Source organism: Salmo trutta, unplaced genomic scaffold (genome assembly GCF_901001165.1).
Source record: "Salmo trutta unplaced genomic scaffold, fSalTru1.1, whole genome shotgun sequence".
NCBI classification, from domain to species: domain Eukaryota; kingdom Metazoa; phylum Chordata; class Actinopteri; order Salmoniformes; family Salmonidae; genus Salmo; species Salmo trutta.
In genome coordinates, this window is record NW_021823434.1 from 110,361 (window position 1) to 129,704 (window position 19,344).

At 39.4% G+C, this 19,344-nt stretch overlaps 1 protein-coding gene across 1 annotated transcript; it reads right to left on the reverse strand.

Annotated features, from left to right (window-relative positions):
• Positions 1-319: 319 nt before the first annotated feature.
• On the reverse strand, positions 320-17,066 carry LOC115190947 (dendritic cell-specific transmembrane protein-like). The gene is made up of 5 exons (XM_029748989.1): positions 16,839-17,066; positions 6,605-7,277; positions 6,041-6,159; positions 5,434-5,647; positions 320-686 (listed from the first exon to the last, which is right to left on the reverse strand). The coding sequence occupies exons 1-5, from the start codon at positions 16,913-16,915 to the stop codon at positions 624-626; spliced, it is 1,146 nt and encodes a 381-aa protein (XP_029604849.1). The 5' UTR covers positions 16,916-17,066; the 3' UTR covers positions 320-623.
• Positions 17,067-19,344: the final 2,278 nt, after the last annotated feature.

A 19,344-nucleotide genomic window follows, 5' to 3' on the forward strand; every position in this document is an offset into this window, starting at 1 on the left:
CAACTTATTGTGGGAAGCTTATGAAAGGCTCCCCGAAACGTTTGACCCAAGTTAAACAATTTAAAGGCAATGCTACCAAATACTAATTGAGTGTATGTAAACTTCTGACCCACTAGGAATGTGATGAAAGAAATAAAAGCTGAAATAAATCATTCTCTCTACTATTATTCTAACTGACTTAAGACAGGGAATATTTATTCGGATTAAATGTCAGGAATTGTGAAAAACTGAGTTTAAATGTATTTGGCTAAGGTGTATGTAAACTTCCGACTTCAACTGTATCTATCATAAAGACAACATCAAAGCAACTCAGAGAAGATTACTCTGAGGTTAACTTTAATGAAGTCAAAGCCATATTTGTGATAGTGTTGGAGCACAATCCTTTGTACAACAAACTTATTCACACACTAACTATAGAAATTGGTTTATAATACAAGACATATTCACCGCGATTAGAATAAACTGTTGATCTTTGTGCAACATTTACACAAAATAGCAATGCAATTAAAAACAAAATGTAATCTAGTCCTAGGTCTTCAAGTAATTCTACAGGTGATTGCCTGAATGTATGACAACGCAAAAATCAATTTCCCAGATGATCACTGTTTTGGATTTCTTCAACTTCAGGTGAGACGCATATCATTCTCCTTCGCAGTGTGGAAGAACAGTGGAAACCAGAAGCTTTTCTGCAATAAAATAAAGAATAAGCCATCACTTCTCTTCATTATGTTACAATTTCAATGAATGACTAGAATGCAACTTCAGAGCTAAAGAAAGTTGATGTTAACTTCTTACATCTACACGTTCCGCTAGCGGAACGTCTGCTCCAATATCCAATGATGGGCGGGGCGCGAAATTCAAACTCCTCTAAATCCGAAAACTTACACTTTTCAAACATATGACTATGTTACAGCTATTTAAAGACAAGACTCTCCTTTATCTAACCAAACTGTCCGATTTCAAAAAGGCTTTACAGCGAAAGCAAAACATTAGATTATGTCAGCAGAGTACCCAGCCAGGAATAATCACACAGCCATTTTTCAAGCTAGCATATCATGTCACATAAACCCAAACCATATCTAAATGCAGCACTAACCTTTGATGATCTTCATCAGATGACACACCTAGGACATTGTGTTATACAATACATGCATGTCTGTTCAATCAAGTTCATATTTATATCAAAAACCAGCTTTTTACATTAGCATGTGACGTTCAGAACTAGCATTCCCACCGAACACTTCCGGTGATTTTACTAAATTACTCACGATAAACGTTCACAAAAAGCATAACAATTATTTTAAGAATTATAGATACAGAACTCCTCTATGCACTCGATATGTCCGATTTTAAAATAGCTTTTCGGATGAAGCACATTTTGCAATAATGTAAGTACATAGCCCGGCGTTACAGGGCTAGCTATTTAGACACCCACCCAGTGTAGCCTTCACCAAAATCACATTTCCTATAAGAAAAATGTTCTTACCTTGCTTGTTCTTCATCAGAATACACTGCCAGGACTTCTACTTCAATAACAAATGTAGGTTTGGTCCCAAATAATCCATCGTTATATCCAAACAGCGACGTTTTGTTCGTGCGTTCTAGACACTATCCCAACGCTAAATCTCGGCCACGAGCATGACGCAAAATATGACAAAAAATTTCGAAATATTCCATTACCGTACTTCGAAGCATGTCAACCGCTGTTTAAAACCAATATTTATGCAATTTATCTCGTAGAGAAGCGATAATATTCCGACCGGGAATCTGCCTGTCTGTAAACTGAGGAAAAAACCAAAAGCCGGGGGCGGGGCGTGTCACGCGCCTAAGGCTTAGTCCATTGACTGACCACTCAGCATTTGCTCTCGTGTGCTTCAGCCAGGGCTTTGAATGACATCATTCCTGTTTTTCCCGGGCTGTGAGACTCCATTGTTGACGTGAGAATTGTCACGTAAGAGCAGAGATCCTTTGTAAACGACAGAGATAATAAAGAAGGGCAAGAAATGTTCAGACAGGGTACTTCCTGAACAGAAGCATCTCAGGTTTTTGCCTGCCATAGGAGTTCTGTTATACTCACAGACACCATTCAAACAGTTTCAGAAACTTTGGAGTGTTTTCTCTCCAAAGCTAATAATTATATGCATATTCCAGTTTCTGGGCAGGACTAATAATCAGATTAAATCGGGTACGTTTTTTATCCAGCCGTGAAATTACTGCCCCCTAGATGTAACAGGTTAAGTTATATGACCTTTACTTAACCAGTTAAGAACAAATTCTTATTTTCAATGACAGCCTAGGAACAGTGGGTTAACTGCCTGATTCAGGGGCAGAACGACAGATTTGTACCTTGTCAGCTCAGGGATTTGAACTTGCAACCTTTTGGTTAATAGTTATACACTCTAAGCACTAGGCTACCCTGCCGCCCCATTACATTAAGCAAATATGATATGATGTTATATAAATTTGATATGACATTATATGACATTGATATGATATGACATTATATGAAGATAATATGGTATGAACTTATATATGAAGGTAGTGCGATATGACGTTTTATGGAGTTATACGTAGTTAATATGATAAGACATTATATGAAGATAATATGTTATCCTCTCTAGGGTAGGGGGCAGTATTTTCACATCCGGATAAAAAACATACCCGATTTAATCTGGTTATTACTTCTGCCCAGAAACTAGAATATACATATATTGTTTGATTTGGATAGAAAACACCCTAAAGTTTCTAAAACTGTTTGAATGGTGTCTGTGAGTATAACAGAACTCATATGGCAGGCCAAAACCTGAGAAGATTCTGTACAGGAAGTGCCCTCTCTGACCATTTCTTGGCCTTCTTTATTCTCTTTCTTGAAAACAGAGGATCTCTGCTGTAACGTGACACTTTCTAAGGCTCCCATAGGCTCTCAGAAGGCGCCAGAACGTTGAATGATGACTTTGCAGCCCCTGCCTGAAAAACAGTAGCGCATTTGGATAGTGGTCGATCTGAGAACAACGAGACGGGTGCGCGCGTGCACGTGAAGAGTCCATTTTCTTCTTTGAGTCTTTGAACGAAAACAACGACTCCCGGTCGGAATATTATCGCTATTTTACGAGAAAATCGCATAAAAATTTATTTTAAACAGCGTTTGACATGCTTCAAAGTACGGTAATGGAATATTTCGAATTTTTTTGTCACGATAAGCGTCTGCGCGTCACCGTTAGGATAGTGTCTTGAACGCAAGAACAAAACAGAGGATATTTGAACATAACTATGGATTATTTTGAACCAAAACAACATTTGTGGATGAAGTAGAAGTCCTGGGAGTGCATTCTGACGAAGAACAGCAATGGTAATCCAATTTTTCTTATAGTAAATCTGAGTTTGGTGAGTACCAAACTTGGTGGGTGTCAAAATAGCTAGCCATGATGGCCGGGCTATCTACTCAGAATATTGCAAAATGTGCTTTCACCGAAAAGCTATTTTAAAATCGGACATAGCGATTGCATAAAGGAGTTCTGTATCTATAATTCTTAAAATAATTGTTATGTTTTTTGTGAACGTTTATCGTGAGTAATTTAGTAAATTCACCGGAAGTGTTCGGTGGGAATGCTAGTTCTGAACGTCACATGCTAATATAAAAAGCTGGTTTTTGATATAAATATGAACTTGATTGAACAAAACATGCATGTATTGTATAACATAAAGTCCTAGGAGTGTCATCTGATGAAGATCATCAAAGGTTAGTGCTGCATTTAGCTGTGGTTTTGTTTTTTGTGACATTATATGCTAGCTTGAAAAATGGGTGTCTGATTATTTCTGGCTGGGTACTCTGCTGACATAATCTAATGTTTTGCTTTCGCTGTAAAGCCTTTTTGAAATCGGACAGTGTGGTTAGATAAAGGAGAGTCTTGTCTTTAAAATGGGGTAAAATAGTCATATGTGTGAAAAATTGAAGTTTTGGGATTTTTGAGGAATTTGTAATTCACGCCACACCTATCATTGGATATTGGAGCAGCTGTTCCGCTAGTGGAACGTCTAGATGTAAGAGGTGAACTTGGCTTTTGAAGACTTTAGAAAGGCAGGGTAGGATACATATAGGTCTGTAACAGTTTGGGTCTAGAGTGTCTCCCCTTTGAAGAGGATGATGACTGCGGCAGCTTTCCAATCTTTAGGGATCTCAGACGATATGAAAGAGAGGTTGAACAGGCTAGTAATAGGGTTTGCAACAATTGCGGTGGATAATTTTAGAAAGAGAGGGTCCAGATTGTGTAGGCCAGCTGATTTGTAGGGGTCCAGATTTTGCGGCTCTTTCAGAAAATCAGCTGTCTGGATTTGGGTGAAGGAGAAGTGGCTTGGGCAAGTTGCTGTGGGGGGTACAGAGCTGTTGACCAAGGTAGGGGTAGCCAGGTGGAAAGCATGGCCAGCCGTAGAAAAATGCTTATTGAAGTTCTCGATTATCGTAGATTCATTGGTAGTGACAGTGTTTCCTAGCCTCAGTGCAGTGGGCAGCTGGGAGGAGGTGAGGTTATTCTCCATGGACTTTACAGTGTGCCAGAACTTTTTGGAGTTTGTGCTACAGGATGCACATTTCTGTTAGAAAAAGCTAGCTTTTGCTTTCCTAACTGCCAGTGTATATTAGTTCCTAACTTCCCTGAAAAGTTGCATATCGCGGGGGCTATTCGATGCAAATGCAGTATGCCACAGAATGTTTTTGTGCTGGTCAAGGGCAGTCAAGTCTGGAGTGAACCAAGGGATATCTGCTCTTAGTTGAAATTTTTTTGAATGGGGCATAATTATTTAAGAATGTGAGGAATGCATTTTTAAAAGAATAACCAGGCATCCTCTACTGACGGAATGAGGTCAATATCCTTCCAGGATACACGGGCCAGGTCGATTAGAAAGGCCTGCTCACTGAAGTGTTTTAGGGAGCGTTTGACAGTGATGAGTCGTGGTCGTTTGACAGTGGACCCATTACGGACGCAGGCAATGAGGCAGTGATCGTTGAGATCCTGGTTGAAGACAGCAGAGGTGGATTAAGAGGGCAGGTTGGTCAGGATGATATCTATTTTTAGGTATTTTCTTAAAACTGCATTGTTGGTTTAAGCACTTGTAAGTAAGCATTTCACTGTAAGGTCTAAACCTGTTGTATTCAGCGCATGTGACAAATAAAATTTGATTTGATTTGATCATGGACGTCCAGTCATTGTTTTAACGCTAGTTAGCAGTCGCGCTAATGCTAGATAGCAACTTCATTCAAACTGCATACAGAGACATAAAAATGGTATCCACGAGTTCATCTGACTCTGGGCCAAAATCCCAAAGTATCCATTTAAGTTATATGAAGCTAATATAAGATGTTACATGAAGCTAATATGATATGAAGTTATATGAAACAAATGAAGTTATAGGAAGCTAATATGATAGAACCCGTACTTGTTTTAGCAGTCTCAGCAGAGCAGTCCTCTTCGTTGGAGGCCTCGTCTTGGCTCTTTTGTGACTGATCTTAGCATGGAGTTGCTGCACCCTCTGGTCTGCGTTGTCGTTGTAGAACTGTTCTGAGACCAGTAGTTTGAGCTGACCCATCTTGGCAGACAGCAGGTCTAGGACCAGTAGAACAACCAGGATAACAGACAGGGGGACCAGAGACCTGGAGACGAACAGGGAGGGTTGGGATTAGGGTTATCAGGTATAGGACCAGTATATAACAGACAGGCTGACCACAGACCTAGAGACAGGACTCGCAACTAACTTCTTTTCTCACCGTACAGGTACCGTCCCGAAGTGCAATTTCAACTGTCCCAAACTGAACTTGAACAGTCCCAAAATTATTTTTTATATGCCAACATGGGTCTAGGTAATTTGCAGTGCTTTTGAAGTAGTTTGGGTATTTCTGAGACCGATACAGTCTATATTACATAAACTTAATTTGGTGAGAAAAATATTTAGCATCTTAATGAAAACAAACATCTATTAATAATTGTAATTTATTAATTGAACATCGGTCAAGGACACGTAGATAACAGGCAGGCCGAACACAGACCTGGAGAGGAGCAGGGAGGGCTGGGGAAGGCAATCCTCCTGAAAGAGGGTGAAGGTGTAGGAGAAATCCTCCAAGATGACTCTCCCTGGGAGAGGGATAAACACGATGCTGTTGTCTTCCTGATGAATGGAAAGAGATAAAAAGAGATTGACCTTTGACCTAACCTAGCTAGCATTAGGGTTAGGGTTGGAGCAGGAATTATGTTAGGTTTTAAACCATCTCTGGAGGAGTATCTCATTAAAGTGTTACCAAGAAGTTCTATCAGCCTATTAAAATCTAACATTTCAAATAAAATTAAATACAATTGTATTTGTCACATGCCCTCAACCAACAATGCAGTTTTAAGAAAATATAGTTAAGAAAATATTTAATATTTAATAAATAAACTAAAGTAAAATAAATATATATTTTTTTAACGTTTAGGTTTATCTTCAGGTTAATGCTGAATGGTTTCAGTTCTACTAACGTTTAGGTTCATCTTCAGGTTAATGCTGAATGGTTTCAGTTCTACTCACGTTTAGGTTCATCTTCAGGTTAATGCTGAATGGTTTCAGTTCTACTCACGTTTAGGTTCATCTTCAGGTTAATGCTGAATGGTTTCAGTTCCAGAAGGTGTTTGTTGATAATCAGAATAAGCCAGTAGAGCAGTGCGTCCAGGGAGATGAAAAAGAGCCAGCTTGGGAGGTGGGTGAGCACTGGAACCAGGAACCAGAGCATGGTGTAGCCCTCTCTCTGTGTGAAGCGGGCAGAGGGGATAGAGTGGAACTGATCTGCCTCCTCTGGGCTCAGAGGGAGGAGGTAGGGCTTTCCCTCAGCTCTCTGTTGATCATCGTATCTAATAAACCTGCTGGTGATGAAAGTGTTCTGGTACTTGAGGTTGAAGAAGTATTTTCTGAGGAACAGGGTAGTGGTGATCATGACCAGGGTGACCCCTAGTACCGGGACTGTTCTCTGGAACACAGTCATCACCAGGTCGATGCTCACCTCAGCGCTCTTCGCTGTTGTGTTCAGTGTTCGGACAGCATTCTGAAGTTTCACTGTCAGATCGTTGGACTCAATGCTGTGTCCGACGGTGAACGATGACTCGTATTTGACAACTCCAATGTCTATGAAGTTGTTAAGCTTCTCGCCCACCCACCTCAACAGTCTGACATAGTTATTTACTGGACTGACATCCAACAGCACTCTCTTCTTCTCCAGGTTACACACCAGACTGCTGGACACCTCTCTGAGGTTTCTGATGAATGAATGGATGAATAAATTGATTACTAAATGGATGGATGCATGGATACATTTTTTTTACAGATGGTATTCAAATGTTTCTTATCCTTGCACTGTTTGCATTGTGACCAGATTTCCCTAAATGCAAATTATTTGCAGAGTTGTGATGTTTAACTCGACTCGTCTTAACCACGTGGATCTAAATAAATAACTTTCATAGCTCTACAACAATGAATGCCACTAAGTTGTTTTTAGTTTAACTTGTTATGGATAGGGGGCAGTATTTTCACGGCCGGATAAAAAACGTACCCGATTTAATCTGATTATTACTCCTGCCCAGAAACTAGAACATGCATATAATTATTAGCTTTGGATAGAAAACACTCCAAAGTTTCTAAAAATGTTTGAATGGTGTCTGTGAGTATAACAGAACTCATTTGGCAGGCCAAAACCTGAGAAGATTCCAAACAGGAAGCACCCTCTCTGACCATTTCTTGGCCTTCTTGATCATCTCTATCCAAAACAGGGGATCTCTGCTGTAACGTGACATTTTCTAACGCTCCCATAGGCTCTCAGAAGGTGCCAGAACATTGAATGATGACTTTGCAGGCCATGGCTGAAAAACAGTAGCGCATTTGGATAGTGGTCGATCTGAGAACAATGAGACTGGGGGCGCGTGCACGAGACGACTCCATGTTTAAATTTTCTGTCTTTGAACGAAAACAACGACTCCCGGTCGGAATATTATCGCTTTTTTTACGAGAAAAATCGCATAAAAATTGATTTTACGTACCCGATTTAATCTGATTATTAGTCCTGCCCAGAAACTAGAATATGCATATAATTATTAGCTTTGGAGAGAAAACACTCCAAAGTTTCTGAAACTGTTTGAATGGTGTCTGTGAGTATAACAGAACTCCTATGGCAGGCAAAAACCTGAGATGCTTCTGTTCAGGAAGTACCCTGTCTGAACATTTCTTGCCCTTCTTTATTATCTCTATCTTTTACAAAGGATCTCTGCTCTTACGTGACACTTCGCACGTCAACAATGGAGTCTCAGAGCCCGGGAAAAACAGGAATGACGTAATTCAAAGCCCTGGCTGAAGCACACGAGAGCAAAAGCTGAGTGGTCACTCAATGGACTAAGCCTTAGGCGCATGACCCGCCCCGCCCCCGGCTTTCGGTTTTCCCTCAGTTTACAGACAGGCAGATTCCCGGTCGGAATATTATCGCTTCTCTACGAGATAAATTGCATAAAAATTGGTTTTAAACAGCGGTTGACATGCTTCGAAGTACGGTAATGGAATATTTAGAAATTTTTTGTCATATTTTGCGTCATGCTCGTGGCCGAGATTTAGCGTTGGGATAGTGTCTAGAATGCAAGAACAAAACGTCTTGATGGAACATAACGATGGATTATTTGGGACCAAACCTACATTTGTTATTGAAGTAGAAGTCCTGGCAGTGTATTCTGACGAAGAACAAGCAAGGTAAGAACATTTTTCTTATAGGAAATGTGATTTTGATGAAGGCTAAACTGGTTGGGTGTCTAAATAGCTAGCCCGTGATGGCTGGGCTATGTACTTAGATTATTGCAAAATGTGCTTCATCCGAAAAGCTATTTTAAAATCGGACATATCGAGTGCATAGAGGAGTTCTGTATCTATAATTCTTAAAATAATTGTTATGCTTTTTGTGAACGTTTATCGTGAGTAATTTAGTAAAATCACCGGAAGTGTTCGGTGGGAATGCTAGTTCTGAACGTCACATGCTAATGTAAAAAGCTGGTTTTTGATATAAATATGAACTTGATTGAACAGACATGCATGTATTGTATAACATAATGTCCTAGGTGTGTCATCTGATGAAGATCATAAAAGGTTAGTGCTGCATTTAGCTATGGTTTGGGTTTATGTGACATGATATGCTAGCTTGAAAAATGGCTGTGTGATTATTTCTGGCTGGGTACTCTGCTGACATAATCTAATGTTTTGCTTTCGCTGTAAAGCCTTTTTGAAATCGGACAGTTTGGTTAGATAAAGGAGAGTCTTGTCTTTAAATAGCTGTAAAATAGTCATATGTTTGAAAAGTGTACGTTTTCGGATTTAGAGGAGTTTGAATTTCGCGCCCCGCCCATCATTGGATATTGGAGCAGACGTTCCGCTAGCGGAACGTGTAGATGTAAGAGGTTAAACAGTGTTTGACATGCTTCGAAGTACGGTAATGGAATATTTTGAAAGTTTTGTCACGAAACGCGCCGGGTGCGTCACCCTTCTTTACCCTTCGGATAGTGTCTTGAACACACGAACGAAACCGCCGCTATTTGGATATAACTATGGATTATTTGGAACCAAACCAACATTTGTTATTGAAGTAGAAGTCCTGGGAGTGCATTCTGACGAAGAACAGCAAAGGTAATCCAATGTTTCTTATAGTAAATCTGAGTTTGGTGAGTACCAAACTTGGTGGGTGTCAAAATAGCTAGCCCGTTATGGCGAGCTATCTACTCAGAATATTGCAAAATGTGCTTTCACCGAAAAGCTATTTTAAAATCGGACACCGCTATTGCATAAAGGAGTTCTGTATCTATAATTCTTAAAATAATTGTTATGTTTTTTGTGAACGTTTATCGTGAGTAATTTAGTAAATTCACCGGAAGTTTCGGTGGGTATGCTAGTTCTGAACGTCACATGCTAATGTAAAAAGCTGTTTTTTGATATAAATATGAACTTGATTGAACAAAACATGCATGTATTGTATAACATAATGTCCTAGGAGTGTCATCTGATGAAGATCATCAAAGGTTAGTGCTGCATTTAGCTGTGGTTTTGTTTTTTGTGACATTATATGCTAGCTTGAAAAATGGGTGTCTGATTATTTCTGGCTGGGTACTCTGCTGACATAATCTAATGTTTTGCTTTCGCTGTAAAGCCTTTTTGAAATTGGACAGTGTAGTTAGATAAAGGAGAGTCTTGTCTTTAAAATGGTGTAAAATAGTCATATGTTTGAAAAATTGAAGTTTTCGGATTTTCGAGGACTTTGTATTTCGCGCCACGCCCATCATTGGATATTGGAGCAGGTGTTCCGCTAGCGGAACGTCTAGATGTAAGAGGTTTTAACCTCCCTGGGCAACCGTCCCACCTAGTCAACAGCCAGTGGAATCGTGTGGCACGAAATACAAATACCTCATAAATGCTATAACTTCAATTTCTCAAACATATGATTATTTTACACCATTTTAAAGACAAGACTCTCGTTAATCTAACCACACTGTCCGATTTCAAAAAGGCTTTACAGCGAAAGCAAAATATTAGATTATGTCAGGAGAGTACCCTGCCAAAAATAATCACACAGCCATTTTCAAAGCGTGCATATATGTCACAAAAACCAAAACCACAGCTAAATGCAGCACTAACCTTTGATGATCTTCATCAGATGACACTCCTAGGACATTGTGTTATACAATACATGCATGTTTTGTTCAATCAAGTTCATATTTATATAAAAAAACAGCTTTTTACATTAGCATGTGATGTTCAGAACTAGCATACCCACCGCAAACTCCCGGTGAATTTACTTAATTACTCACGATTAACGTTCACAAAATAAATAACAATTATTTTAAGAATTATAGATACAGAACTCCTTTATGCAATCGCGGCGTCAGATTTTAAAATAGCTTTTCGGCGAAAGCACATTTTGCAATATTCTGAGTAGATAGCCCGGCCATCACGGCTAGCTAATTTTACACCCACCAAGTTTGGCCCTCACCAAACTCAGATTTACTATGAGAAAAATGTTATTACCTTTGCTGTTGTTCGTCAGAATGCACTCCCAGGACTTCTACTTCAATAACAAATGTTGTTTTGGTTCGAAATAATCCATAGTTATATTGAAATAGCTCCGTTATGTTCGTGCGTTCAGGTCAGTATCCGAAGGGTGACGCGCGGGCGCATTTCGTGACAAGAAATTTCAAAATATTCCATTACCGTACTTCGAAGCATGTCAAACGCTGTTTAAAATCAAATTTTATGGGATTTTTCTCGTAAAATAGCGATAACATTCCAACCAGGCGACGTTGTATTCGTTCAAAGAGAGAAAGAAAAAAATGGAGTCCTCTTGTGCATGCGCGCTCCAGTGTCAGTGTTCCCTGCCTGACCACTCACAAACACTCCTACTGTTTTTCGCCCAGAGACTGCAGAGCTCTCATTCCACTTTCTGGCGCCTTCTTAGAGCCAATGGAAGCCTTAGAAAATGTCACGTTACAGCAGAGATTCTGTATTTTTGATAGAGATGCCTTAGAAGGACAACAAATTGTCAGACAGGGCACTTCCTGCATGGAATCTTCTCAGGTTTTGGCCTGCCATATGAGTTCTGTTATACTCACAGACACCATTCAACAGTTGTAGAAACTTTAGAGTGTTGTCCATCCAAATCTACTAATTATATGCATATTCTCGTTTCTGGGTAAGAGTAGTAACCAGTTTAAATCGGGTACGTTTTTTATCCGGCCGTGAAAATACTGCCCCCTAGCCCCAACACATTAACCTTCCTTTCACTAGGTAATCAGTTAAGAACAAATTCTTATTTACAATCAGACTGGATGGGGCCCTGATAGCTGACAGGGGAGTTGGAACAATCAGAGTGGATGGTATTTGGTATTTTATTAGGATCCCCATTAGCTGTTGCAAAAGCAGCAGCTACTTTTCCTGGGGTCCACACAGAACATGAAACATAATACAGAATGAAAAAATACAGAACATCATCAGACAAGAACAGCTCAAGGACAGAACTACATAGATTTTTAAAAAGGCACTCATAGCCTACATATCAATGCATACACACAAACTATCTAGGTCAAATAGGGGAGAGGCGTTGTGTCGCGAGGAGTTGCTTTATCTGTTTTTTGAAACCAGGTTTGCTGTTTATTTGAGCAATATGAGGTGGAAGGAAGTTCCATGCAATAAGGGCTCTATATAATTCTGTACGTTTTCTTGAATTTGTTCTGGATTTGGGGACTGAAAAGACCACTGGTGGCATGTCTGGTGGGATAAGTGTGTTTGTCAGAGCTGTGTGTAAGTTGACTATGCAAACAATTTGGGATTTTCAACACATTCATGTTTCTTATAAAAAGAAGTGATGCAGTCAGTCTCTCCTCAACTCTTAGCCAAGAAAGACTGGCATGCATAGTATTTATATCAGCCCTCTGATTACAATAAGAGCAAAACGTGCCGCTCTGTTCTGGGCCAGCCGCAGCTTAACTAGATCTTTCATTGCAGCACTGAACCACACGACTGGACAATATTCAAGATTAGACAAAACTAGAGCCTGCAGAATTGGCTTTTTGGAGAGTGGTGCCAAAAAAGCAAAGCATCTCTTTATTATGGCTAGACCTCTCCTCATCTTTGCAACCATTGAATCTATATGTTTTGACCATGACAGTTTACAATCTAAGATAAAGCCAAGTAATTTAGTCTCCTCAACTTGCTCAACAGCCACACCATTCAATACCAGATTCAGCTGAGGTCTAGCACGTAAGGAATGATTTGTACCAAATACAATGTTCTTAGTTTTAGAGATGTTCAGGAACAGTTTATTACTGGCCACCCATTCCAAAACAGACTGCAACTCTTTGTTAAGGGTTTCAGTAACTTCATTAGCTGTGGTTGCTGATGTGTATATGGTTGAATCATCAGCATTCATGAACACACATGCTTTGTTTAATGCCAGTGGCAGGTCATTGGTAAAAATAGAAAAGAGTAGAGGGTCTAGAGAGCTGCCCTGCGGTACACCACACTTTACATGTTTGATATTAGAGAAGCTTCCATTAAAGAAAACCCTTTGAGTTCTATTCGATAGATAGCTCTGAATCCACGATATGGCAGAGGTTGAAAAGCCATAGCACTTAAGTTTTTTCAACAACAGGTTATGGTCAATAATATCAAAGGCTGCACTAAAATCTAACAGTACAGCTCCCACTATCTTCTTATTATCAATTTCTTTCAACCAATCATCAGTCATTTGTGTCAGTGCAGTACATGTTGTATGCCCTTCTCTATAAGCATGCTGAAAGTCTGTTGTTAATTTGTTTACAGAGAAAAAGCATTGTATTTGGTCAAACACAATTTTTTCCAACAGTTTGCTAAGAGCTGGCAGCAAGCTGATAGATCTGCTGTTAGAACCAGTAAAGGCCGCTTTACCACTCTTGGGTAGCGGAATTACTTTGGCTTCCCTCCAGGCCTGAGGACAAAGACTTTCCTCTAGGCTCAGATAAAAAAAATATGACAGATAGGAGTGGCTATAGAGTCAGCTATCATCCTCAGTAGCTTTCCATCAAAGTTGTCAATGCCAGGAGGTTTGTCCTTATTGATTGTTAACAGTAAGTTTTCCACCTCTCCCACACTAACTTTACAAAATTCAAACTTGCACTGTTTTTCTTTCATTATTTGTTTTTTTAATGCATGAATATAATTTCTCACTGTTTGTCGTGGGCATTTCCTGCCTAAGTTTGCCCACTTTGCCAATGAAATAATCATTAAAATAATTGGCAACATCAAATGGTTTTGTGATGAATAAGCTTAGTACCCGCAAAACACCAGTCTCAACGTCAACAGTGAAGAGGCGACTCCGGGATGCTGGCCTTCTAGGCACAGTTGCAAAGAAAAAGCCATATCTCAGACTGGCCAATAAAAATAAAAGATTAAGATGTGAAAAAGAGCACAGACACTGGACAGAGGAACCCTGCTTAGAAGGCCAGCTGCCCGGGGGTTGCCTCTTCACTGTTGACGTTGAGACTGGTGTTTTGCAGGTGCTATTTAATGAAGCTGCCAGTTGAGGACTTGTGAGGCATCTGTTTCTCAAACGAGACACTAAGGTACTTGTCTTCTTGCTCAGTTGTGCACCGGGGCCTCCCATTCTTCTTTCTATTCTGGTTAGAGCCAGTTTGCGCTGTTCTGTGAAGGGAGTAGTACACAGCGTTGTAAGAGATCTTCAGTTTCTTGGAAATTTCTCGCATGGAATAGCCTTCATTTCCCAGAACAAAAATAGACTGACGAGTTTAAGAAGAAAGTTCTTTGTTTCTGGCCATTTTGAGCCTGTAATCAAACCCACAAATGCTGATGCTACAGATACTCAACTAATCAGGACAACAGTTTTCAGCTCTGCTAACATAACTGCAAAAGGTTTTTCTAATTATCAATTAGCCTTTTAAAATGATAAACTTGGATTAGCTAACACAACGTTTCATTGGAACACAGGAGTGATGGTTGCTGTAGATATTCCATAAAAAATGGGCTATTTCCAGCTACAATAGTCATTTACAACATTAACAATGTCTACATTGTATTTCTGATTTGATGTTATTTTAAATGGACAAAATGTGCTTTTCTTTCAAATACAAGGAAATATACCGATTAGGGTACTACCACAGGGTACTGCCACAGTGACAGAGCCACTTGTTTCTTGTACTGTGGGGCATAAATGTTCCTCTACCATAGAACATTTAAACTGGTACAACACTTCCACTCACGGGTGTCCAAAAATAGCTCATTGAAAGCCACACTCCCACTAAGCCACGCCTCCAATATAATTTCCCAGTGTGCCATTCCTTTTCAAGTGAATTGTAGTTACCATTCATGAATGTACTTGTTAGTGACAAAAACATGGTTGTTGAATTTGTTAAGTGCTAGTCCTGTGGCCTTCACCAAATGAGTTCCTAAGTGAATGTTATCATTAAAATGTAACTCTTTACTACAAGAAATGTTATATCTCATAAGGCCTTACTTTGAGGTCTAGTTTTACCCTAATACAGTGGCCTGAAAATCAGGGTTTACAGGCCTGCAAGTAAGGTTTCAAAATTCCAGTAACTTCCTGAATTTCATGCTTATTCCCTATCGTTTCCAGGAATCTTCCAAACAGGAATTCTGGGAATTTGGGGAAAGTTAATGGAATTGTGTCACATTATGCTGGCTTGCAAAGTGGTGTGTAAATGCTTTCAGAATCCAGACAGAGTTAAGATATCCAACAATTGAACAGTTTACCACCAGAAATCTGCATTCAGAATGACTGCCAGGGTTAGGAATATTGTAAAGAGACTACCAAAGCCATTTAATTAAACTGGAACAACCATTTCAGTAATGGATACAAAAACTAACTGGATACAAAAACTAACTGATAACATGAAAAATGTATGTTACTTACCTTTTATGTAGCATCAGATTAATCAATCAATCAATGTACATGCAAAAAACCTGATATTCAAAACAATTTAAAAAATCTATGTGCAGTAGAGCATGCTGGGACATATGATAATGATTATGGTAGAAATGTGCCTTTTAGGGTTCCACCACTGTGACAAAGCCCTTAGGTCCTTTTAAGTGGCAAACATTCATCATTCTATCTTATGCTGGGTATGGAGGGTACATAATAACCTTTATTTAACCAGGTAGGCAAGTTGAGAACAAGTTCTCATTTACAATTGCAACCTGGCCAAGATAAAGCAAAGCAGTTCGACAACATACAACAACACAGAGTTACACATGAAGTAAAAACAAACATACAGTCAATAATACAGTAGAAAAATAAGTCTATATACAATGTGAGCAAATGAGGTGAGATAAGGGAGGTAAAGGCAAAAAGGCCATGGTGGCAAAGTAAATAAAATATAGCAAGTAAAACACTGGAATGGTAGATTTGTAGTAGAAGAAAGTGCAAAGTAGAAATAGAAATAATGGGGTGCAAAGGAGCAAAATAAATAAATAAATACAGTAGTGGAAGAGGTAGTTGTTTGGGCTAAATTATAGATGGGCTATGTACAGGTGCAGTGATCTGTGAGCTGCTCTGACAGCTGGTACTTAAAGCTAGTGAGGGAGATAAGTGTTTCCAGTTTCAGAGATTTTTGTAGTTCGTTCCAGTACCCTTGTAAACAGAGATGTACTGTATCTTCCCCATAGTGTGATGATTGTACCTTTTTATATTCAAAATATTGGGTACAAAAATGTGCCATTATACTAGATTATCCAAACAGTACCATGTGAGATCATTATGTGCTTCTACATCTGCATTGCTTGCTCTTTGGGGTTTTAGGCTGGGTTTCTTTACAAGCACTTTGTGACATCTGCTGATTTTAAAATGACTTTATGACTACATTTTACCTCTACCTACATGTACAAATTACCCCGACTAACCTGTACCCCCGCACATTGACTCTGTACTGGTACCCCCTGTATATAGCCTCATTATTGTTATTTTATTGTGTTACTTTAAATTAAAACAAATGTTTAGTTTTTTTATTGTGTTACTTTGTAAATATTTTCTAAACTCAATTTTCTTTAAAACTGCATTGTTAGTTAAGGGCTTGTAAGTAAGCATTTCATGGTTAGGTCTACACCTGTTGTATTCAGCGCATGTGACAAATAAAATGTTATTTTGTTTGAATTTCAGCTCTGAATGTACATGACGTGTACAGTATTTTGATCTTTTCGTACCCAAGGGAACAATTTGTACCCTAACCGTAGCCATATTTCTAAGAGTTTAAACCTAACCCTTACTCTAAGCCTAACCCCTTACCCTAACCCACCTTAAGGTGTTCTGGACATTCCAGAGGATCACCAGCCCAGTGCCTGCCGTCAGAAGCAGGTTCCTGCCCTGCTTCATAGTGCAGGAGATGAGAAACAGCAAGGAGAAGCAGCGGACTCTCTTGGAGCAGAACAGGACAGCCGTCAACAGGAGGGAGCAGCAGCCTGAGGCGACTCCACACACAACTAGGCTGTAGTTCAGAGAGAAGTAGAGGCCCAGTAAGAGGGCCCCTCCCAAGGCCAGGCTCAGGGTCAGGCAGCTGAGGAAGTGGAGGAGGATATGTCTCCAGCCCTTCCTGTGGTCCGAGGTGTAGAGCAGGACCATCAACGACCAGACCCGGAACAGAGCCAGCCTCTCAAGTTGGGATGGCATTGTAGTAGGAGGAGCAGGTTGAGGGTTTGGAGAACAGGTCCAAAATGAAGAGTAAAATAATATGGAGAAATAAGTGAAATAAGATCCAGTGGCGCGCTCCTCTTCACTCTGACGCTACCTCTCTTTGACTGTCTGACTAACCCTAACCCTCTCTATGACTGTCAGACTGCTTCACTGTGTCTCTTGTTTAAAGGAACAGTATGTGAATCCCCTAAGCATAATTGCACTAATCTAATCATAGAAGCAGGTTTTGAAATGTCATGTCCTGTAATGACTCTGTGTAATGGTCTGTTGTGTATTACTGTAATGGTTTGTGGGAGGATGTCTTGGTTCGGTTCCAACTTCAAGACATGCAGAGAAAAGCATGTCTTGACAACTGATAACTTAGCTAGGGAAATACCACTTCCTTATTTGTATGACAAATCAACTTTAGATTAGTAGCCTTTATCATTGCTTCTGTAGTGTCTATTGACAACAACCTGTCATCTAATTATATACAGGCTTGTTCACAAAGAAACACAAAAAGTAGGATGTTAATGTAATTTGTCTCAAAACAAGAAACAATTAAAAATATATATTGTAACATTTACCTATTTCCATATAACATATGTGACCCGATTCAGGAAACTAGGCGAATGTCGCAAGTCACGACTTCACAGGAGAGCTGTTTGAACATAAAAAACATTTTTTTATCAAAATGCGTTTTTCATCAGAAATGCCTCCTCGAACATGTGAACTTTCATGTGCCTTAATATCAAACTTGTATGCCATCTGTAAATATGAATAAAAGTGTTAAAAGTGCTGATCCCGTGTTCGGGATCAACATCCAGCGAAAAATCAGAGTGCCATATTCATAACCAAATCTAATAATTTCTGTTTCTCAAACATAGGACTATTTTACACTGTTTTATAGATACACTTCCCCTGAATCAAACCACATTGTCCGATTTCAAAAAGGCTTTACAGCGAAAGCAAAACATGACATTATGTTAGTTGAGTACATCGACAAAATAACCACATCGCCATTTTCCGACCAACCACATGCATCACAAATAACCAAAACACAGCTAAATGAAGCACTAACCTTTGACAATCTTCATCAGTTGACACTCCTAGGACATCATGTTACACAATACATGCATTATTTTGTTCGATAAAGTTCATATTTATATATAAAAACAGCATTTTACATCGGCGCGTGATGTTCAGAAAATATTTTCCCTCAAATGCTTCCGGTGGAGCAGCGCTAAAATTTACAAAACTACTATTTGAAAACATTGCTAAAATATAATATTGTCATTCAAAGAATTATAGATGAACATCTCGTGAATGCAACCGCATTGCCAGATTTAAAAATAACTTTACTGGGAAATCACACTTTGCAATAAACGAGGTGCTATGCTTAGAAAAATAGGCTAGGCGATACAGGTTAGCGCCATCTTGGAACCATCTAAAATCAAATATACTATTGTAAATATTCCCTTACCTTTGAGTATCTTCATCAGAAGGCACTTCCAGGCATCCCAGGTCCACAACAGATGTAGTTTTGTTCGAAAAAGTTAATAATTTATGTCCCAATAGCTCCTTCTTGTTAGCGCGTTCCGAAGGCTACTCAAAATGTACTGAAGCGCGCGGGACTTGTCGTCACGAATGTGCAAAAAAAATGTATTGACGTTTGTTCAAACATGTCAAACGTTGTATAACATAAATCTTTAGGGCCTTTTTCAATCAGAGCTTCAATAATATTCAAGGCGGACGATTGCATTGCCTTACTAAACATTTCGGAACGAGAGGGTACCCATGGGCGCGCGCGTCATAGTAGTAATGGCCCTCCCCCTATGACAAACTTTCCAGGCCTCTCGTTCGGTCAGTTTCTACCGGAGAAAACTCAAACCACTTTGTAAAGACTGTTGACATCTAGTGGAAGCCTTAGGAAGTGCTAAATGAATCCTAACTCACGGTGTGTTTCATAGCCAAAGACTTGAAAGTGATTCCACAAATCAGATTTCCACTTCCTGTTAGGATCTGTCTCGGGGTTTTGACTGCCATATGAGTTCTGTTATACTCACAGACACCATTCAAACAGTTTTAGAAACTTTAGAGTGTTTTCTATCCAAATCTAATTATATGCATAT